This window comes from Lissotriton helveticus, chromosome 11 (genome assembly GCF_964261635.1).
Source record: "Lissotriton helveticus chromosome 11, aLisHel1.1, whole genome shotgun sequence".
In the NCBI taxonomy this organism is placed as follows: Eukaryota; Metazoa; Chordata; class Amphibia; order Caudata; family Salamandridae; genus Lissotriton; species Lissotriton helveticus.
Genome location: NC_136072.1, coordinates 242,654,645 through 242,679,409, shown reverse-complemented (window position 1 = coordinate 242,679,409; position 24,765 = coordinate 242,654,645). Strand labels below are relative to the sequence as shown.

Below are 24,765 nucleotides of genomic sequence, written 5' to 3'. Positions count from 1 at the left end.
GTGATTTGGTCGCACTTTACAAATACCAGATTATTAGTATTATTACTGAAGACATTACATATCACATTACCATTGACATTATGGATGGCATCACTATGGAGGCAGTATGTTATCTTTGGATCTGTGTTGCTATTTCATATTGTTATGTTGCCATTGTCTGCTATTTATCAGTATAATTATTGTCAGGTCATAATCAGTGCATTTGATGGACTAGTTATGGTTTGTATGTTAGGAGCACAAGCTATGGTCTGTGTAAGTTACCATAACTGGCCAATGTAATAGTTTGCTACTTATATTCATAATCATATTTAAGGTAATCTGTAGTTTCGAGGGAATTGCTAAATTATCTCAAGCATAAATTAAAGTGTTACGAGCAGAATAACCCATAACTTACCCTTAAAGATTTTATTTTTTAATTTTTTTATTATATAAAATATCCCATCTATAACAGCCATGCTCAACAGGGGTTGGCTATGTGTCGAGTATATTATCAACCCAAATATTGCCTATGTCAGAAAATTGGGACTAACGTGTTCAAATATTACTTGCAATTGGTTTGCGTACATGATTACTACAGTACTGATTTATATAGACAATTACCATCAGGTATGACTTTGAGGCTTCCCTCTCTTAACACAGAAGTGAGTGCTATTTCTGGTCAACTACTAATCGGTGCTTGCAAATGGGTGCAAATGTCATTTTCATGAGTTTCACCACCAGCAGCAAGATCTAAAAGCTGCCAAAATATGTTAGAAGACAATAACGTTGGTACTTCTATCATAATGAATGCATATTTATATAATTAACTGATTTATGTCCAAACAAATAGGACCAGTGGCATGCACAGAGATTATTAAAATAAAATCTTATGTGGGAGTTTTTGTTATCCTTTAAGAAGATATAAAGGTGACATTTGTCATAGAGAAAGTTTCACATACTCGCATCTTTAAAACGTGTAATGCGTTTGACTACATTCGGCTAGTGAATCCTTCTTACAGGCACATGCATCAAAGCTTTTTGCGATCGCAAACGGTACGAATCGCAAAAATCGTCCGTTTGCGATCGCAAAATCAGCTTTTGGGATGCATCAAGGGTGAAGGCCCTCGCAATTTGAGAATTCGCAAATATTTGCGAGTTCTCAAATTGCGATTGCATTTAAGGAATCGCATTTTGCGATTCCTTAAATGCAAAAATCGTCCGTTTGCGATCGCAAAATCAGCTTTTGGGATGCATCAAGGGTGAAGGCCCTCGCAATTTGAGAATTCGCAAATATTTGCGAGTCCTCAAATTGCGATTGCATTTAAGGAATCGCATTTTGCGATTCCTTAAACGCAAAGTATGAAAGTTTTAAAAATAGCGATTTCGCAATTAGGGGGAGCAACTTACCATTTGCGAGTCGCAATTAAGGAATGTTTAGAAATCGCACATTTTACAGCGATTTCTTCATGCATAGGCTTTTGCGATTTCTTAATTGCGATTCCTTAAAAATCGCAATTAAGAAATCGCAAAAGCCAACAATGATGCATGTGCCTGTATGTTTGTTAAAGGCATCTCGAGCAATGACACAGGCCTGTCTTCAACTTTAATATGTACGTAGCATGACAGCATTTCCTGGCAAGGGGACCAGAATCCATCCCAGAACCAGATGTGACAATAAACTAATGGATTCCTGGAAGTCTAATAAAAACATTTCTTGAGTATATATTCTGAGCATGTGTGCAGTCTGGGTTTTGAAGAAGTTACTCCTTTTCAGAAGAAACCTACAATAAATTAATCGAATCTTCTCTTAGTTTCCGCATAGCAGCACGTAATTTTAATTGAAAGTTTTCTTTAAAAGGCCAAGGGCATGAAATAATTCGCCAGATTTGTCAGAACAATTTGTATCCCATTCTGTCTTTAACAAACAGAGAGCAACCATCAAGAAGGACTCATTGTACACTTTTCCGCTGTGCTGCAACATTTACTTGTTGAACTGCCATATTGGACCCAAATAACAGGTTTTTTTTTCGTATTCATGTGAACCTTTAATTGTGTCCAAAATTCGAATAGCTAGATGAGTGGAGTTTTTTTTCTCGCAAAGTGCCCTGAAAAATGGGTAAAATAGATCTACATAGTGAATTTTCTTTTTTTTACCAAGGAGCTGAAGTGGAAAAGAGGGAGTTACAGGGAGCAAACACGCAAAATGTTGTTAAAATTCAAAATCCCAGTCGTTTGAACATGGTCGTTGCTTGGTCAGTAAGATTGTGGGGGGGGGGGTTCAAATTTCCTAAAAAATCACACTGGCATATAATATTAAAATACATGCACAACAGGGGCTAAATTGGCAGTGGAAAGGGAGAGGAATGCGGGTTGGTAGGGGGTACCAAGTGAGAGAAAACACCGGGTCTCCTTTATGGACAAATAGCATAGGGTGCCCACTTTGCAGATGGGCCACTAACACATGTGCAAATGCCACTCGATTTGGGATTAGCACCTGGTTTCTTGTAATCAGGGGCAAAGTGTTCTGCATTGCTACAAAAATAATAAGCACAGGGGTCATGCAGAGGTCAAGAAGCATAGAGTAGGTAGTGGATAAAAAGTACAAATATGCACAGCGTTTACCATAGAACATATATATCCAGGCATGCAATAACCATAACGTATTCTAGAGGCGGTAAAAATATGCAGGTAATGAAATAACATATTGATTTGGAGGAAACAAAGCCAAATAAAAAATGCCTAATAAGAGGAACATTTAATAGGGGAGGTCAACAGCATAGCAAGGCTAATGTCAGTACCTGCAACCCTTCATCAGGACACATGTACTGATTAAAGTAGTGCTCTGTACTCTTTAAAAATACTTCGATATGTTAGGTCCGGATTACATGTGCTGCATTGAGGACTGATGACTTTTGCACTGCTATCCAGCCAATTTGCTGCAGTTTTGCACTAACTGATTAGTTTAAAATGATATTTTCACTAGCTGACCAGTGTAGGAACAATTGGCCAGATCTGCGATCATTTTGCACCAGTGCACAGTCACCAAAAGTGAAGCAAACCAGTGCAAAGTGTTGATATGGAATTTACTCTCCAACGCAAACATTTTTGCATAAAAGAGGCGCAAAGTACTTTGTGTTAAGTGCAGTGCGTCAAGAGGGTGCCACATGAGTGGTACATATGGTTCCCATACCACCAACGATGGTTTTTGCCCATGAATCTATCTACAAACATTTGTAGACAGCTCTTTACACACAAAAAATGCCTCTTCGAGGCCAGGGAAAAGTAGGAGAAACATTTCGTTTTTTCCAAACTGTTCTCAATTTGCATGTGTATTGCACTGTGGAGAAGTGTGGCTCAACGGTTGGAGCAGCAGACCCTGATGCAGAGGTCTAGCCCGGGACCAGGGTTCAATTCCCTGCCTCGGTGGGTCTTGGGCTCAAAATTCCACGGACCTGATAATTCTTGCCTCGGTGCCTATTCCAATCATGGAGACCCACTCTGCAACTCTGGGCAATAGCTTGCTTAATCTCCACAACGGCCCCCACAATGCTAAGGATGCCTGGCCTCTTCCTTGGGGGTGCCCAGGAGTGGACACCTCACAGGGAAAGCCAGGATGGGTTCCACAGCGGTATTTGTACAAGCGCCTTGAGACCCTTGCGGGTGAGTAGTGTGCTATACAAGTATCAATTTACATTACATTTACATTACACTGTACAGCACACAAATAAAGTGGGAAATGTTTTAAAGTTAGTCTAAACATAGTGTTGATTACTGGGAGGCTATCTTTCCCATGCAGAAATCTAGGCTGGGCATTATGTACACACATTATTGCACTATGGTTGCACGGTGTTTGTGTGGTACAAGGGAGCCAAATTGTGCTATGGCAAGGACTGACCTGTTCTCTTTCCTTTCTGCCACGCACTGCAGCTTAGAAACTTTGGTTGGATCATGGTATTGTACGAAATAATAGTAAATTTGACCGTACATTTGCACCAACTGAAAGCAACATATTGCACTGGTTAGGCAAAGTAAATTCTGGAGAAAAGATGGAATGCATGTATCCCAGCAGCTGATACCCTACCCTAAAAGTTCAAATGTTTGATCTTACACAGAGACAGAAGCTGACAAACTATGATTCACAAAAGCAACTTGATGCACATTTGCAGATGATTTTTAGAGTGTCCTCATGGCAACTGAGATGTTATCAGCCTGTAGCTATTTCTTGGAATCCTTTAAAAGAAGTGTTATTATGCAATTGCACAGACTATACATGTAGAAGAAGCTTCATATGTAAAAAAAAAACAAGTGTGGATGGATATTATTAATAAAAATGCCACTGAATCGTCATAGGTTACATTTGTGTATGATCTTTTAGGCCTTAAGGTTTTATGAACTTGGGCAGGGTCAGTTCAGCTTTAAATCCTTCTGAGGCTAATAAATTAAGCAACATTTTAGTATGTGTTAGAAAATTACGAAACTAGAGCAGCAACTGATACACAGAAACCAGCTCTGATTAACACGTCTCAAGTAGTGCAGACGTTATGAACGTAGGGCCTGATAGGTTTCTCCGACGGGCACCGCCATAGGAAGTAATAAGGCAGGAAGGATATCTGTTACATTTGTGGTGGAGTATCCCATTCACCAAACTCTAAATCAGGTTCTTAATCTGGAAAAATCAATATGTGTGCATTTGAGCCCCACATTGTGCACACCCCAGGTTTAAATCATAAGCAAAAATACGTTGTCATATCTCCGGCTTTGATTGCAGCACACCAACTGCTATCTTGCCCATTTGGGATCAGTTCACACTGGAAAGGTGCCCTTTTCTTGGCCTAAATTGTGCTTTGCATTGCTTTGTGTCACTTTGCGTTACAGGGGTGTTACATGGGTGATGCTTGCTCAGATCAGCGCAATCCCCCATAGTATTTTTGTTTTCATTTCAGAGCGCCATTTCCAAAGCTGCTGTCGCACAACTGTCCAGCATGTACAACACAAGATACAAGTACGGTCCAGGCGCCGCAACAATCTGTAAGTTTTATAACACATTATCAAGAACATACAAGACAGCTTTTTAATGTGTATTTTCTCTTGTAACTTGACACACCTAAATTACACCTGTATAAATCGCATATTATAGATTAAAAAAGAAACAAACTACACAGCTTTCGTCCAAACTTGTTTTACATGTGGTGTCATTATAAGGAGGTACTACAAGGGATTTAGGATTTCATTTAGAGTTTAGGTAAGTGGGAATCTTACAGTAAACCAGCAGGGTTGCTACTTGCCTAACATGGAGCTCACCCACTCCATCTAGAGGTGGGTGACACACAGATTGCGTGCTATTAGGGCCTATGCTGGCTTTGCTGACACATAATCTTTGGTGGCAGACTGTCCGTCATATGTCCGCCAACTCTAGTGCTTTGGGAGGTTTCCCTATTTAGGGGTCCTTCAGGTGAAGATTTTCCCTTATGAAGCCCACCACGCGAGGCATGGCAGATCGGTGCAGGGAAAACCCACTGGTTCCCCAGGCACAGGGAGAAAAGTCCCTGAACATTAGGGACATTGTTTTTTTAAATTTTACTTTGGAAAGAGACCCCCACTTTGAGGGATTGCTTCTGAAAAACAAATGCTGGTGGACCACTCTGCATTCGAGATTGAAGGAAGCGCTTCTGCTACAGCGCTGGGAGTACTTTTCAGACAAAATGCCTACAAGCTAGATGGGAATTCCTCGAAACTGTGAACTGTTCTTCAGTAGGACGCTTAGACTAGGGTCATTATTAATATGGCCCCTTCAAAGACATCTTACCACGACGCAATGACTCTTTTAATTCCTCTTATCTGCTTGTCTGTGTCTCAGACGGCAATATTATTCAGCCTTAGGCTGTGATGAAACCTCTTAATTCGTAATACCCAGAGCAAAATCGTTAATTTTTTATTAGATCAAAAAGATGTCTATCCACTTTAAAAATATCCCTGATAATGCAGCTCTTGAAACAAGCTTCTTTTAAGGCACAAAGCTGTGTGCCTAAACTAATTACAACCCATCAAATATTAGCATCAGAAGGAGCACGCACACAATTTTATTTAACGTTTAAGAAAAATTATTATACATGGATGTGAGTGTTTCATGTGTATTTACTTCTAGAAAAGTGTGGTACTGGTAACATGTTCCTGATTTTAGGTTGATTTAAAGTTAGTGTAGCAAAACTCTTGTTATTTATTAACTTTTCAATTTCGAGATGAAGAATTAAATTGAATTTGGAGGTAATGTTTGAGATTTCCTCTTTATGGGACTAGCATTCTCTTGTTTGTATTTCAATATTCCATACAACATTTTTGTTTAATAAATCAAATAGGAAAAAATAAATGTAATCTCTGAGTACAAGGGGGCAGTACAAGTCTTAATTTGATGGTCCAGCCATACGCAAACGCAAAGCACAATTGATCTCAATCACAAGAGGGTGATCAATATCGGTGCCTTGTCCAAATATGATATTCATGGAGCAGCCAAGAGAACACATTATCGAAACTTTTGTTTAGGTGAAATTGTAATGTTTGATGTTCTTTCTAAGTTATGTATACATCCACAATTTCTTATTTTGATTGACTTGCGTTATATTTTGTAATTATAAGTTCTATTTTAACATTGACAGGTTTAAAAGGTTTTTATGAAATATGTATCTTCTGTCATCCAGTTCAATATTTGTTGATGATTTATTTTATTAACCATTTGCAGATCCAGCTGCTGGTGGCTCTGATGACTGGGCCTATGATGAGGGCATCAGGTATTCCTTCACCTTTGAGCTCCGGGACACAGGAAGGTACGGATTCGTCCTGCCCGAATCTCAGATCAAGCCTACATGTGAAGAGACCATGTTGGCAGTCAAATATATTGCTGACTATATCCAGAAGAAAGTATAGGCAACAGAGCACAATTCAGTGTAATAAAATTGATTGAAAATCAATATCTGTGTCTCAACTTTTCTTTAAGGGGAAATTCAGTATCAAATGGAATAAAGGATTTTGATGAGCATAACAAAGAATTCTTTATAACTTAAAAATGTTTGAGGATCGTTAATAGAGGGGCAAAAGAAGTTTTCCACACAAATTAGTGACAAAGATTCCTATAGTCATCATCATCATCATCTTTATTCGGTTATATTAAAAAAATAACCATAAAAGCACATACAAATCGATATATAAAATTTTTTATTACAAAATATTATCATTTAAAATTCAGAATATTTCTTCACAATCCTAAACTGAGATGAGAGTGTATAAAAGACAAAAAAGAGATAAAAATATAGAAGAAAAACATTTCATATCATGGGTCTAGTTACACTGAGATTGCTAATCAAACTCGATTTACTGCATGTCATCCCCTTCCTTTTTCTCATGCAAGCCCATAGGAAAGTTGCTACAGTGAAGCAAACCAAAGGACCTTGGAGTGTTTTTAAAAAGGATAGTGCTACCCTACACTGCTTAAAGACCATTTTCTTTAAAATTGGCTTCAAGTAGGCCTTCCGTTCACTCTCGTAGAGTTTGCAAAATAAAACCAAATGCAGTTCAGTCTGAAGGGATACGTTATCACACTGGCACAAACTTAGGGGCCGATTATGATGGCGGACGGACCTGAGTCCGTCCACCACTATAGAGTAGGAGGGAACCTCCGCATTGCCTGAGGAGTTCCCTCCTGTGCAATTAGGATGTGACCGCCACCCTGGCGGTCACATCCTCTATTTTTACCATTGCGGCGGGTGCGGCTTCAAGCTGCATCTGCCGCAATGGTAAAAATGCATACATTGCATTTGTATGCAGAAAGCGGCAGGCACCGTGCGGTGCCTGCCGATTTCTGCATACAAATGCATGTGCATCCCCCACCCCCCCTTCACCCAGGGGGCCCGCAACGGGCCCCCGCAGTGAAGTTACACATGCTTTTCCACGGCGGAAAACCCGCAGCGGAAAAGCATTTTTTAAAGCCCTTCCTAATATGGCGGACGGTGTCTGAGAGACACCGCCACCATATTAGAGCTTTTCCGCCGCGGTTGTAAGCCAACCGCGGCGGAAAAGCTGCGGGCAGAAACCAGGACCCACCAGCCATCCTAATGTGGCGGTGGGTCTTTGGTGGGTCCGCTGCGGTTTTTCTGCATCCTCCGGGCCGGCGGTGGCGTCCGCCGGCCCGGAGGATGCGGAAAAACCGCAATCATAACAGGCCCCTTAGATTGGAGAGGTTATACATTTTTTTCAGGGTAGCCAAGCATTAACGGAATCAAATTGGTACGGAATCTTAACAGTAAGAATCTATTTTGTGAACTGTTAATGTTGACCAGGTAAGAGCAATCTCCCTCCATTGATGGTGTGTTAAGATAATAGACCTCTGCTACATGTTTCTCTTTATGGTATTCCCTACGCTTATATTCAGCCATCAACATAAACATAGCAATGAATTTCTGCTTGGACACCCTCTTACAGCCCAAAGGATCTTTAAAAAGTTTGTGAAGACCTATCTCTTTTAAAACTGTCTCCACATAACTTAGCCACTTAGATCTTTTCCATTTCTCCATCTCTATGCAACTCTTAATTATCATTTGAGTCAGAGGTAATTTGTCTCTCCTCCAAATGGAATGCCATAGGAGGAGTGGGGCTAGTTTTATGTAATCTGATATCTAAGGGAGGGTTAGTTCTGTGTGTAAAATCACATTCATAAAGGAGAGAGGGAGGCCCACTACATATTTGAAAAAATTATTTTCAATGATTTGTAGAGGTGTAGCTGCAACCGTGCCCCAGACCCCAGCTCCATGAGTCACGCCGCTTTTACTCTAGCCTGATATATGTTTTTTATTGGCAGTAGGGATTTGGCGCCCAATTTCTTTGCAAACGATTTTACGGCAGCAATGCCCCTCTTCATCACCATCCTCCTGCCTTCCATCAATTTTGCCCATGACAGGTCTTTATCAAAAAGAATACCTAGATAGGGGAGAGTCTACAACCTCAATTTTTCCTGCATCTGCGCTACAATACGGGACTTTATCTCTTTTAGTGCCCCCAGCTATGATTATAAAGGACTTAGATTGATTTACTTTTAGCTGTAGTGATTCCATAAAAGAGGCATACGCTGTTATAGGCCTTTGTAGTCCTATCCCCGTTCTTGCAATTTAAACCGCATCGTCTGCATAGGACAATATCGGTAGCATTTGATTTTCATAAAGAGGAACGTCCCTAGTAGCCACTGTTAGCGCCTTCTCTACTCTGTTTGTATATAGGGAGAAGAGAAAAGAGGCCAGTACGCAGCCCTGTCTGACTCCTTTGGAAATTTTAAAGAGATGTGTACAATTTCCCGATTTAGAATAGCGCACTGAAGCCATGGCATTTACATACGAATGCTAAATGTAATTTAAGATGGCCGGTTCAACCCCCATCCTCTCCTTTATATCCCATAATTTATCATGGACCACGCAGTCGAAGGCCGCACTCAGGTCCATGAACGCCATGTATAGTTTACAATCTTTTATACTGGTATATTTTTCAATAGTCAGTGCCAAGTTCAAGCATTGGTCCACAGTACCCCCCCCCCCCACTGCTGGAAGCCATACTGTACCTGGATCAAGATCTTATTTGCAGAAGCCCAACTGTCTAATCTGGAGAGGAGAAGCCGTCCCATAAGCTTTGATGTTGTGTCCAGTAGGGATATTGGTCTGAATTTTTAGGGACAGCCCTATCCCTTTTTTATAAATAGGTACAATGACCCCCGAAGACCATGAGGGGGCGGGCCAGTCAAAGCTATGCTATTTAAAACATTGGTTCCTATAGTCATTCCAAGGTTTCCTACTTCCTTCAATACTTTAGACGGTGTTCCCAGGTCATCCGACCCGGTGGCGAGTGGGTCATAATTTTTCCAATTGCCACACATGAGTATTTTTTAATGGTATGGTGACCACGTATACTTCGACAATGAGACATGGGTTTGACTCAGTTTTGAGTAGAATCTTCTGGCAAAAATTGAATTTCTCCCACAATATGCAAAACACATTTTTGGGAATAACTTTCACTAGTTGTTTTGTTTCCTATGGTGACTCATACCACAATTCTGACTATTCCAATAATGTGTTAGTGTACCTGACTGTAATGCTAATAAATGGATCAAACTCGGAAAGCTGAAATGTAGAGTACGATCTGCTGGAATTGCCTTTATGTGAAATGCAAATCCACAGGCACTTGAGTTCCACAACAGAGACCTTTCAAGAGTGCCTAACAGTATAGAGTAGTGCAGCAGGTGCAGTGCCCAAAAATGAAAGTAATATAAAACAATATGATACAACCAGGGGTGGCCCCTGTTTCCACATGAGTTAAGGTCCGATCTAAATATGGTTCCTTATATTCAATAATTTTTCTTTCAAGGGCAACCCCTGAGAAAGAGTCATCTTTTCGACCCAAGCCACTGGTTAAATGGATCTCCTCAGGACAAAAGCGCAATCTGGCACACAAACCTCTGTCATACAGTCATTCAATGCTCATATCCAGGTTGACAGAATTATGGGACACTTGGATAGCAATACCAAGGGTAAACTAATTTCCATGTAATTGGGCAAACAGATGTCAGGTCATGTGTACTGGATCACGGCACCCGCATTGTGACACACAATGATTTAGCAGTTTGAGAGCACTGCAAAAGAATCACTGTGAGTCACATGGGAATTTGTGAGATTTGTGGGATAAATGTTTGTCCGATACAGATCCTCACATACTGAACATACCTGATAACACTGGGACCTGTTAAACCGCTGTTCTATTTCTCATATTGTGTCCTGGGTCTAGATAATAAAATAAAGAATGTTTGTCCTGTGTTACATACTATATCCCCATATACCAGAAAAAAGGCTTAGCATATAAGAAATAGCCTATAACTCTTGAGCACAGGATCAATATAGTATAAATGTTTGTTAACTCAGTAGGCAAATGTGTCAGTTCCTCAGAACCATGTTCGTGATGCTGGTTACAAATTCTGATTAGTGAGGGAACATTTAATCTTTCTGAGGTCAAAGACTGATGTGGTACCAACACCATTTGTTCTCAGAGCTTTGAGCCTTTGGTAAGTTGGCAGTACATTAAATGTGAGATGTAGAATAATACATTCAAATTCATATTAAGGTACCCTAGGAAAGGGATCAATCAAATATTTCTTTAACTGTCTGACTTCCTGGATTGCATTTCCAGAAAATCAAAGACTACCATAAATTGTTACCTCTACAATCACTAACTCATATCTCCAGCACATTAATTTTTCATATACTGTCATTCATAATGTTTTTTAGGGATCGGTAGGCTGATCTACTTTTCTCACCCAGATAGGAATGTTAAATACTACTTCAACATTTCATTCTTGTGCACAAAGTCCAAAGAAGTTGTGGCAAGGTGAGCCCTTCTTCCTGTTTAGGTTTTTCCTATATAAAACCTTGTCAACTAATTAAATGCAGAAATAAATGTACTATTCTGTACAGTGTCTTTTAGTTTATTTGTTTATCTTGGTATTTCCCTCATTCTACACAGCCACTGGTGGCAATCATAATCCTTCTCTTTTTGAGACATTTTTATCACTATTGACCGGATGACGAGTGCCCTGCATGGATAGTTAGGGTTTCTGGAAACCAAATAAAATCTGTCACACAAAGTTTATTTGAATATAATAAAATGTACCTATTCTCAATTTTGAGAGAGTGACTTTGGTTTTGGTGCTTAGCACACCAAAATCTGCATGTCCTAGTAAATACTTTTTGACCTGCCAAAATGTAATGGCTGGGCAAACTTTGTTTCACCTGGTTATTACCAGCTGTGATGCATACCACATCACTTACAATTGCAATCTCTCTGCCAACAGTTCGCACATCAAGGACAACAATTTTACCGACCAGTTGTAATCATGCACAATATCTTCTGCATTACTCCATCTTGTTGGATAACTCTTTCATTTTAAACTGACTTTCCTGTACCTGCTGTCCTGTTTAAAAATCTCCATATTTCTTTCCATGAGAGAGATTAACATCTAATGATTTCTTCTGAGGAATTTGAACAAATCCTTCAAGAAATTAATGAAATGTGGACCTAACATATCACATGTGAGACCCTCATGAACCTTCTTGGAAAAAGAAAGCTTTTTGATATGAACTTGATTTGTAAGCCTCTCCTGCCCTTTGAAGACAAGGCACACATATAGGGCCTCATTTAGAGTTTGGTGAAGGTGGCAAATAGGATATTCTGGGAACCATTTATTCTTGGCAGATCACCTGCTGTTCCACCATGGAGACATAGTAAATACCCATGGCCCTATGACACAGGGACTGCTCACCTAATTTATAAATGACCCCCAAGCAGAAGGTTATTTATAAGGCATTGACAGGAGCTGCTGTCATGGCAGATCCTGTCAATGCAGTCCGCTGTTTTGTGCAGGGCAGTGTTAGCATGATGCAACCCTGCTCAAACAGTATTTGTTTTTTATTTTCTAAAAGAAAATCAAACCGGATTTCCTTTTTGAAAATAAAAAATAATGCTCCCCTTGCGTGGAAGTCATCTCCCATGGCAGGAGAAGCATTATTTGCTTTATACGGCCTCTTACCATCAGGTGATGAACAGTAACAAAATGGCATTTGCAATCATCCTGAATGGGTAGCCATTTCTCCGGAGGCCCTTACTCAGTTGGGCAGTCAAAGAGGTTTGGCTATGGCTTGTACAGAGTAGTTACAACTGTAGCCAAACCTACAATTAAATCGGATGTGCAGACCATTATGTTGGTGGTGTGTCACCTCATTGGCCATTACGATGGAGTATACACACTGTCAACATATAAATTGGGCCATCTTTCACAAACATGGATGCCCTGTCCACCATATTGGATATTAATGGTAATTTATGGAACATGTAATATGGTGGACGGGATATCCCGCACGTTTTGATGGAGTGTGCTGTCTGACAAACTCTAAATAAGGTCAATAGTTACTTGATTCACTAGGAAGATGAAAACATTCAAAAAACCAAACTCCAGCTCAATTGAAGTACAGACACTGGTGGTAAGCAAATATTTTCTGTTTTTAACATTCTAATTAGTATAGCTTCTGTTTTGTCCCTTCTGGTTAGATAATTTTTAATTCTATAAAGCTGACTTTCCTGCACCTCATAATGGGTTTAAAACTCTACAATGAAATTGTACACACCAACCACATCCACAAACAGAGCAACACACTCACACCAAATGTATACCACGCACAACACTATGCACAGATTAATGTACAAGCATGCACTACAAACCCAACCAAACCACAGCTATACACCCTACCATCCCAACTACCACACATATCCACCATCACCTACAAACAGTACACAACTCTATCCTATACCACTAACCAATACACTCATCACTAACACAACGCCAATCAACACCATACATAACTACATCCCATTCAGACACACTCTCCCGGCTGTACCTAACAGACCACCTTTTATCACTAACAAACATATAATCATCCTTCCATCAGTTGTCCAACAAACACCCTCCTCTCCCTTGTACCATAATAACACTAACGCACAACACACACAGTGCACACCACCACACTTTGTAACTCTTGCAACAAACCATTCTAAGATAAACACTCTCACCTCTACTTCATTCCCTCCTCCACACAACATACACTCTACTCATAAACACATCACCATCCCATCTACGTCACAACCTCCTCTCACAAACAATACTACACAACCAAATCCATTGAAGGAAACATATACATCAGCACCCTTTTTCACTACTCCTCAAAACCAAAACATATCACACACACCAGCACAAGATCTTCAAAGCGCAACACCTCATAATACTTACCATCACAAAATACAAACAAATACCTACCTGTCAAACCACACAAAGGAACAAACTCCAATGCCAAGCTTTCACTCTTCCACCACACCTAACACAAATACAGCAATACAGCACCTCTCTTCCAACCGCCTCTCATCCATTGGACACTTTAAAACATTACTACATGACCCACATGCTGCACCACCTCCCCTGACTCATACACCTTCCGCCATAAACACACGCAAAAATATAAGCAACATGTCACACCTCACAACTTTGCTTCGCCATGTCTACTTCACAACAATGTTACACCACAAAAGCAACACAGCACTCCAACTCACTCTCAAACACCATCTCCAACACATACACATGCAGACCCATCAAAATGCCTTCTTAGCATGCTGGATAAGGAACACGATACAGAACAGCTACACGATTGCTATCCTAATACAGCTAATACCAGCACTAAAAACACACCTGCTACAAACCCACACAATACTGATCACTCTTCCACCAAATAAAGTCCCACTTTCACCAAAGGCCACTCTCTAAACGGTCTACTAATAAATGCTCGATTTTTTTTCTCTCTAAAAACAAGCATCACATCTACGACCTTCTCACCGATGCAAAACCAGACATACTATTCATAACCGAATCATGGTTGGGAGAAGATATGCTCCAGTCCTGCATGAAGCCATTCCTCTAGGCTATCAAATAATCACCCAAAATCGTATCGCCAAAAAAGGAGGTGGTCTAGCTGTTGTATTCAGGCAAACAATACATATCACTAAAATTGGCGACATCTTCATAAAGAATTGTGAGGCTCTTCTAACAAGATGCAATCCTACACATCTTCCTCCTGTAACTTCCTGCTCCTTTACAGACCTCCACCTAGCAAGGCAACATTACCAGACGCACTTCTAGACACAGTTTCAAACCTGATAACAATACACTCCAACCTATGCGTTCTGGGTGACCTTAACATTTGATTTGTTAAACCCAATATGACCCATCCAAAAACAATAATCAAAGGGCTAGACGCATTGAACCCGAATCAGATTGTCCACAATCCGACATACACCGCTGGACATATCCTAGATGTCATTTTTGCTAATACTGAACTAGTTACCTTTCAAACCATAACTCCGGTCACATGGTCAGACCACCACTTGCTTGCCTTGCAACATAAAACAACGCTAAGCGACTCACCTAAAACTACCTTACATCCATCCACCTATCGGCCATGGAACAAACTCAATTTGGAACACTTGGAAACACAACTAACATCCAGTACAAATCTAGAAACCATCAATTCTGTTCAAAATCTATATGAGTGGCTACAGGAAGCTTTTGACATCCTGATACCACTCAAAACCATACAACAGAACAAAAGAAAAAAAGCACCTTGGAGAAACATAAAAATAAAAGACATAAAACAACAAATTAGAAAGCTGCAACGTACCTAGCTCAAAACAAACACCAAACAAGACAAACTTCACCTACAGAAAATTAACAGATTATACAAGTCGGCTATCAAAAAAGATAAGAAAAGGTACTATTCAGACAGAATTCAAAATGCTAAATGTGCAAATAAAGAATTCTATAAAATATCAATTAATTTCACAAACCAAATTGCCTAGAAGGAGCTCATCCTGTTACTCAAGATTTCACAGACAAACTGGCAAATCATTACACGGACAAAGCAGGCACGTTGGAATCGTACTTAAAATAGAAACAAAGCACCAGCACTAACCCTTGTACAAAACAACAATCCAAGAATGCTCTAATCAAGCTTCTCCGTTCCTTCCAACACATCTCACACGATGAATTTATGGACCTGGTCAAAGCAAGCAGGCCTGCCGGCAGTCCTTCTGACCCCGTCTGCCACAAACTTTCAAGACAATTCTTATAACAACCTCTGCTGTCACTCTAGTTAGAAGAATCATCAACGATTCCTTAACTACCGGAATATTTCCAGAAGAACTCAAAAAGTCATACATACGCCCTTTACTGAAGAAAACAAACTTGGTGCCGCTGAACCCTGACAACTACAGACCCAGTACAAATGGACCGTTCCTGGGCAAACTGATAGAAAGAGCAGCGTTCACCCAGATGTCACAACTCATTGATGAGAAAGACACACTTTCAGACTTCAAAACAGGATTCCATCCGAGAAGAGGCACTGAATCTGCCCTCCTTGCCATCTGGGATGACCTAAAGAATACAGTTGACCGCAAAGGGGTTGCTGCGCTACTCCTCTTGGACCTCTCAGCTGCCTTTGACACGGTTGACCATGACACTCTGAAACAAAGACTCTATGAAGCCGGCATAGAGGGAACTGCTCTAGACTGGATTGCGTCCTACCTTAGAAACAGAACTAATGTCATCCATACCCCACCTTTCTCGTCCAAACTGTACTCCACGAAAGCAGGGGTCCCTCAAGGTTCTATCATCTCGCCCATGCTTTTCAACATCTACATGAAGTCATTACCAGTACTGATCAATAAATTTCACCTCACGTGCTATAACTATGCAGATGACACGCAAATATTCCTTCAACTGGAATGCCCCAAAGACATTGGAAACTCACCAATTTTCAGCTGTCTCAGAGCTGTGGATCAGTGGATGACCTGGAGCCATCTCAAATTGACGGCTTCAAAAACTGAAATACTCATCGGTGGCGATTGGAAACATTACAACCCGCTTGCCGCATGGCCTGATGAACTGGGATCACTGCCTAAAGTATCGAAGGAAGTAAGAAACCTCGGAATGACCATGGACTCCAAGCTGTCGATGAATGCCCAAGTGGAAAAACTAGCAAGATCAAGCTCTGCTACTATAAAAATGCTGCAACGAATTTTCTCTCATTTGGGATTTCCACACAAGGACCAAGCTACCATCTCCCTTGTTCTGTCCAGACTCGATTACGCCAATAGCCTCTACCATGGATCACCTTTAACGACCATGAAAAGATTACAACGGATTCAGAACTCGGCTGCCAGACTACTCTTGCATATCAAACCGAGAGAACACATCTCCCCTGCCTTAAAAGCCCTGCATTGGTTACTGGTTGCCAGAAGATCCACGTTCAAGCTGCTTTGTATCACCCACAAAGCAATACATGGAATGGGACCACTCTTCATCAGGAATAAAATCACCAAACATATTCAACAAAGGAGCATCTCGCCTCAAAATCCCACCATACAAGAAAAAAACCATAGGTGGCACATCCTTCTCTGTTCAAGCAGCCAAACTATGGAACTCTTTACCCCCCAACATAAGGTCCACCGACAACCACCTTATCTTCAGAAAACTACTCAAGATTTGGCTCTTCCCCACATAAGCACCATACGCAAACAGAAATTTACAGCATATCCCTCTGTATACAAGCATTTGTTTTCACTATAGATATGTACCTATCTTTGTGTATTACTTTGTATAAACATGTAAAATAATTATGTTGTTGAGAGAAAAAATAATAATAATAAATAAATAGAAATCATCTTTGGTCTTTTTTTTTTTTTTTTTTTTTTGTTGCTTGGAACTCCTGTGGTGGACTAGTTGCATAAGTTATGACTTTCACGTAACTCTACAAAGTGTGCTTTCCCAAACACGGGTGAAGCGAGTAGACTCAGTTCAATGCACCAGCGATGAATGTGAAAGACCTGTTTAACGTGTGATTGAACATCAAAGCAATGTTTTTGGGTTACTAACAATCCCATAAAGGGTTCAGGGGAACTGTGGACAAAACCAAATCTTATTTCTTTAGTCACTGTATTACACACAATATATCAACAAGATTGAACACTTTTAATTAAAAAGTATTTATTACCACAAGAATAATCTGTTTCTCAGTATGTCTGAAACAACTACAAAGAATATTATAAAAACAGCTAGCAGACACGTTATCTGTAACAAGAATAAAATGAAAATTTCTTGCATGTTTCAAAATGCCATTTAAAATCTAAAATCCTAATACCTATTCCTATGCACTACACCAAGGGCCTTCTAGCGAGAATGGTGGTCCTCAGAACCACAACCACCACTGCGGGTCTGCCGGCAGTATTTTAACTGTGGCGGTCAGACCACCAGAGGACTTCCACCTTCGATGGGATACAGGATCCCATTGCAGTGCTGCAGTGGACAGGAGCAGCAATATGTTGGCAGTGCTGTTGCAGCACCGATGAGCATATTACGAGTTGCTTGTCCACAGCGCATTTCATGGCAATGAGCCATCACGAAAAGGGTGGTGGAGAGACAACAAAGGGGGCCTGAACAAGGCTCCCTGCACTCCTGGGCCTGGGGGCGCATGCAATGGAGACATGTTGTGCCCCCCTGGAATTGCACTCCCATTCTTGCATTGTGCAGGAACGTGCTGCAGGTGTGGTCACAGAGGCGGTCTGCTGTTAAGGCTCTCCTATGAGCATTATATTCAAAAAGGGGGGGAGAGAGGCGATCTCGGTAGATCAGAAGGGCACATTTACCACTTAGGAGAAGTGGAAGGTCCAAGCCACAGTTATTGCCCTAGTATTGTGTACAACAAAAGGAGGTTCTGGGCTGTTCCTAGGTTATTAGTGCAGGTCAGATGTTTGTGGATGTAGAATGGTGGTTAAATGGTAACCAGCCAATGGGTATCCATTTTGTTGGATATAATGGCCTCACACACCCTTGCAGGTGTCATGCTTCATCATGGACCGGTGCTCCTCGTTGGGTGGGCGGTGCAATACCCAACGGGCTACACCTCAAAAGAGGGGCTCTTTAGCGGAGATCTTTTTTCCAACTGCCCATGGGTGAAGTGTGGGTGAGGGGCCAGGATTGGTAGTAGACGGATCGTGAAGTTAAAATAGCACAGGAGTACCAGAAGGAACTTTATTCTGATGGTCCCCTGCATTAATTAAAAACAATAGTTAGTCATGGAGTTGTGGAAAGTTATGTTTTCCGTACTCGAGACTATACTACAAGGTGGTGATAATGGTCAACATGTTTCTCGCATAGGGTGAGATTACCCGCGATTCATCAGGACCTAAAGGGTTACTATCTACTGTGTTGCTGATCTGCCTAAGTATCAGTGTTCACATCAAAGAGTATAGAAAGTACCTGTTAATGCAAAGTTCCAAGCCTAAGGGTCAGTGGTAACTTGTATCAACAGTTCCTGGCGGGATTGGCATCAGTGAGTCCAGCCTCAGTTGCTAAGGTTGGTTCTCCTGTGCCAGTAGCGGAGTGCCTACCCCTCACCGTCAGGACCTCTCCTATGAGCATAACAGACCATCAGAGCACCGCCTGGCCGCCATGGATTAAACTCATAATCCGGCAGGCGGGGGCACTACGGGCTTGGCAGTCACCCTGCTGGCGCAGTGGTGGAGGGCCGACAGGAGGACCACCAAACTCGTTATCGTGCCCCAAGAGAGCATGGAAGGCAGAGCAACTTGCAGTCGAGATTTTCATAGGGAGATGAGACAGACGGACCACAGCAAAGGCTTTCTTCAACAGCAAAGGTGTGGTTCACTGAAAATATACTGAAGCCCTAAACAACGTGATACAAAAAGATTGTGTCAAAAATATCTTTTACAAAAGTTTTGTTTTCTTATACATACAATGGTAAGTAAAGCATATTGGAAAAAAATGTTTTCACACTAATATCGAAAAAGATGTACAAAAATGTTGGAAAGATATATATAATTTAAAATAGTAGCTAGCATATATATTAACATGCAACAGTAATATGATGTACATTAAATATATTTAAATAATATACAAAATATGTATATACCTATATAAACAGACATAAATCGATGTGTGCATGTTTATGTACACATATAAAATGTAAAAATGTTATTAAAATAATGATTTTAATATATATTATAATTTTCTGCTTTTTCCATTAATAAGTGTAATAAGTATATATATGTATATATATATATATATATATATATATATTTCGAGCTCCGTGGTTCCAAGGAAACCAATAGAAACAGCACTCGCAGCAGGTTAAACTTAGTTTCAAGTTTATTGCGCAGATATTCTCCAAACAGACGCGTTTCAGCTCTTGCCTTCGTATATATATATATATTTATTTTTTATTTTTTTCCAAACTACTCTGCTCCTCCACAGAAAAATACTCGGACACCCAGGTGTGCTGTGAAATGTTTAATCACAGACAAAATAACGCGTCTCGGCTTCCGCCTTGCTCACGTTTCATAAACGTGAGCAAGGCGGCAACCGAAACTCGTCATTTTGTCTGTGATTAAACATTTCACAGCATACCTGGGTGTCCGAGTGTTTTTCTGTGGAGGAGCAGAGAAGTTTGGAAAAGAAGCCCTAACTAGGACCACCCGTGAGTCAGTCTTAGGTTTCCTATAAACGGATCTGGTGGAGCGGAAGATATATATATATATATATATATATATATATATATATATATATATATATATATATATGTACATACATAAATATGTATATACACACACACACAAAAACAAAAAAACAAAGTGGACTTTTTTTTAAATTCCCAAATAAATTACACATGAAAAATTAAACAATATTATAATTATACATTTTCCTAAACATATATTGCATATTACAAACATTACTGTATAAGAAATATAATTTGAAATACACAGAAACATTATAATGATATAATTTTAAATTTTTTTAACAAAACCATACATTTCTAGGAATAATACATATACTATTCCCACTCCAGTCTGTGCGTCACTAGGGAACGTGTTGAACTCATGAGGGGTAAAATCTACTATTCTTACTCTAGTCTGTGCAACAGCAGGGAAAGCATTGGACTCAGGAGAGATAATATTTACTATTCCCACGCCAGTCCATGCAACAGTAGGAATAACAGATTGGAATTAGAAGGGGTAAAATGTACAATTCCCACTCCAGTCTGTGCAACAGTAGGGAATGCACTTCACTTCAAACACACACCATATTTTAATACAAGCATTAATTTAATACAATCATAAAACTATTAACATAACATAAAATATACATTAAAAAATAATTAAACAAGGTAAATAATTATACATTTTTAAAATAATTAAAATAAAAAAATGATATTTAATAATGATTTCATTACATTTCCACACTATACTCCCACATACCTACCAACCCACATTTAACACACTTCTAAAATAAAAATGATAACACAATTAACAGATCAAGTCAACAAAAAACAATTACTAATAAATGAATAATGATTTGTTACTTAATTATTACTTAAATAACATCCCGCCCTACTCCCCTAAAACCCCAACAACCCACTCCTAAAATACAACTTAAAAAATATATGAACTACACAATCTACATAATTAATTTGCAATTAAAAAATACCAATTTTGTTATCAATTATCACTTTATTAACTTCCCACCTTATACACGTACAAACCCTAAAACCGGCAATGAAAATATAACTTATAAAATCTAATAACTACACAGTTAATTGTCAATTAAATAATTAATAGTAAATCAATAATTAATTCTAAATCAATTATTACTTAATTAGCTTCCCACCGTATACTCCTACAAACCTAACAACCCACACCTAAAATATAACTTACACAATTATAATAATTACATAATTTACATAATTTATTAACAATTAATGAATGATAAATCAATAGTTAATAATTAATCAATTATTATTTAACTTCAAGCCTATATCCCTACAAACACAGCAAGCCGCACCTAAAATATAACAATAAAACATATTATTTACATAATTAATTACCAAATAAAGAATTGATATTAATTAAAAACAATGAATAATTAATATACGTAATTACCTTCCTTTCCTGTACGCATACAAACCTCACAACCCGCTATAATACTATAAATTACTATTTTACAACTTAAAATTACAGAATACACTGTGCACCAGTAGGGAACATGTTGAACTCAGGAGGGGTAAAATCTACTATTCTTACTCTAGTCTGTGCAACAGCAGGGGAAGCATTGGACTCAGGAGAGATAATATTTACTATTCCCACTCCAGTCCATGCAACAGTAGGAATACCAGATTGGAATTAGAAGGGGTAAAATGTACAATTCCCACTCCAGTCTGTGCAACAGTAGGGAAAGCACTTCACTTCAAGCACATCCATATTTTAATACAAGCATTAATTTAATATAATCTTAAAACTATTAACATAACATAAAATATACATTAAAAACAATTAAACAAGGTAAATAATTATACATTTTTAAAATAATTAAAATAAAAAAATTCTATTTAATAATGATTTCATTGCATTTCCACACTATACTCCCACATACCTACCAACCCACATTTAACACACATCTAAAATAAAAATGATAACACAATTAACAGATTAAGTCAAGAAAAAACAATTACTAATAAATGAATAATGATTTGTTACTTAAGTATTACTTAAATAACATCCCGCCCTACTCCTCTAAAACCCCAACAACCCACTGCTAAAATACAACTTAAAAAATATATGAACTACACAGTCTACATAATTAATTTGCAATTAAAAAATACCAATTTCTTTTATCAATTATCACTTTATTAACTCCTTACCCTATACACGTACAAACCCTAAAACCTGCACTTAAAATATAACTTATAAAATCTAATAACTACACAATTAATTGTCAATTAAATAATTAATAGTAAATCAATAATTAATTCTAAATCAATTATTACTTAATTAGCCTCCCACCGTATACTCCTACAAACCTAACAACCCACACCTAAAATATAACTTACACAATTATAATAATTACATCATTTACATAATTCATTAACAATTAATGAATGATAAATCAATAGTTAATAATTAATCAAGTATTATTTAATTAACTTCCCAGCCTATATCCCTACAAACACAGCAAGCCGCACCTAAAATATAACAATAAAACATATTATTTACACAATTTACATAATTAATTATCAAATAAAGAATTGATATTAATTAAAAACAATGAATAAATAATATACGTAATTACCTTCCTTTCCTGTACGCATACAAACCTCACAACCCGCTATAATACTATAAATTACTATTTTACAACTTAAAATTACAGAATACACTTACAAATATTACAAAGAAATATACAAACAATATAAAACATGCACATTTAAAATATTAAACACATAAACAAATTTAAAAAGCAATATTTCTTACCTTAGCAAATTGATATTTTTATCAACCATATTTTTGCGCATAACATTTCTGTCATGATATTAAAAATTAAATATTTCTGCAGCTCAATGTTTTTAATTCAGTAATTTTTCCAATAACCCTGCCCAGCAAATGGCAAACACCTGCTGCGGTAGCAGTCGGTTGGTCTTTCTCAGGGATCATGAAGCTTCAGGCCACATGTAGCATCTGCGAAGTGCAAAGTGTGCTTGGAAGTATGTGAGACTGTCTCTGCCAGAATCTTGGAAGAAGGACCTCTACTGACAAGTGGTCAATTGGTTGTCCTTATATACTAAATCATATCAGAAATTGGAATTTTATTTATTAGTTTATCAATGCCTGACATAGATTATGTGCATCAAGGTAAGTGTCTAAGACATTTCCTTCTGAGCATATAAGGTAAAGGACATCAATTCAGACTAAACTATTTTAGTTATATGGCTGTATCCGTTCTTAAGTAACCTTGACATGATCGAAAGTAGACCATTTGACCCAGATAAGTGCTGCATTGATGGTTGTACCTGTGTCATCAATTGAATGGCTTGACACTTTCACAGTTTAGAAAGATAAGGTCGATTCTTTAACAGGAAATTATGTGAAACTATAGGTTCCATTCTGTATCATATCATTCATATTAATTTGAAATAACCAATTACTGAACATGGTCAGGTTGTCTTTTGGAATAGAAGGTTTCTTTAAGTTCTTCATTGTTCCGAACCCGGACAAGGAGTCTGCTGGATGGTTTTGATTAAAAAAGCTCTTTTCTTTTGGCATTATGTAGGCTCTAATAGTGCTTCTTTCCCTTGGATCTACCAAATCTTGATTTCCAAAATGTTTTTTCATCAACATTTGCTTTCTAATAATTGCATCCTTGAATAGCCCCGTTTTAGGTAAATTCATTGAAGTAAATGAGCTTGCTGGTAGTGATTATGTTTTTTGGAAGTTCTGTGGCCTCTGTGTAATATAGAAAGCTGATGGGTGTGATTTAACTGCACTCTGAAAGTAAGGACATTTCTTTAAGAAATTTGGATGACTTTCAGGAGGCGGAGTCCTATGTATGAAATAGTGTGCATAATGGTGATAACAATATATTTCTTGGAATTTACTGAGTTAAAATAAGGATCTTCATTAATGAAATTAGCATATACCTGTAAACCAGACATCAATCTTTTTAACAGTCTCAATGTCTCAATAATCTGCAATAGAGCCAGGTATTATAACATCATTCCTTGAAATGTTTATCGCATAAGGCAATTGCAATGTTTCAGTGGGCCCCCTAATTTGATATGGAACCTTTTCTCATGCTATACCCTTGGGCACAGGTTAAGCTGTAATGTTCACAGCATGAAGACCACTTTGGACTCTAAGGAGTATGGCTGCAGTTCACAAACCACAGGTGAGGCAATTGTTCTTTCAGGGATGAAGTGTCTATTTAGTAGCAGTAAAATGACGAGTATCGTTAACAACCAGATGAAGAGATTAAACGTTTCCAAAATGATCCAAGTGTAGGACCATGGTGGAATCAAATACCCGTCTCAAAACCACTGGCAAGTATGAAGAATCATACTGTTGATCCTAGAGGCTCTCAATAGGGTATCAGTTCAAATGACATTGCGTCAGGTGGAATTTTATCAGTGAACCACAGAATTGCATTGGACAGCAACCACTGTCTTATTGGCAACATCCACGGTGTTGGTTACACTTAATTTTCAGCTTACAGTGCTAAGCTTAGTTATCCCTAGCTGGGAACTCAATGTTTATGCTTTATTCAGG

At 38.7% G+C, this 24,765-nt stretch overlaps 1 protein-coding gene across 1 annotated transcript in view; it reads left to right on the top strand.

Moving 5' to 3' along the window:
- LOC144792865 (carboxypeptidase B-like) overlaps window positions 1-6,944 on the top strand; it is a 96,649-nt gene extending 89,705 nt beyond the window's left edge. Inside the window, exons 10-11 of the mRNA XM_078668060.1 lie at window positions 4,923-5,007; window positions 6,716-6,944. Of these exons, the coding sequence (XP_078524186.1) occupies window positions 4,923-5,007; window positions 6,716-6,900 (270 nt within the window). The 3' untranslated portion in view covers window positions 6,901-6,944. The remainder of the gene's footprint in view (window positions 1-4,922; window positions 5,008-6,715) is intronic.
- The last annotated feature ends 17,821 nt before the right edge of the window (window positions 6,945-24,765 follow it).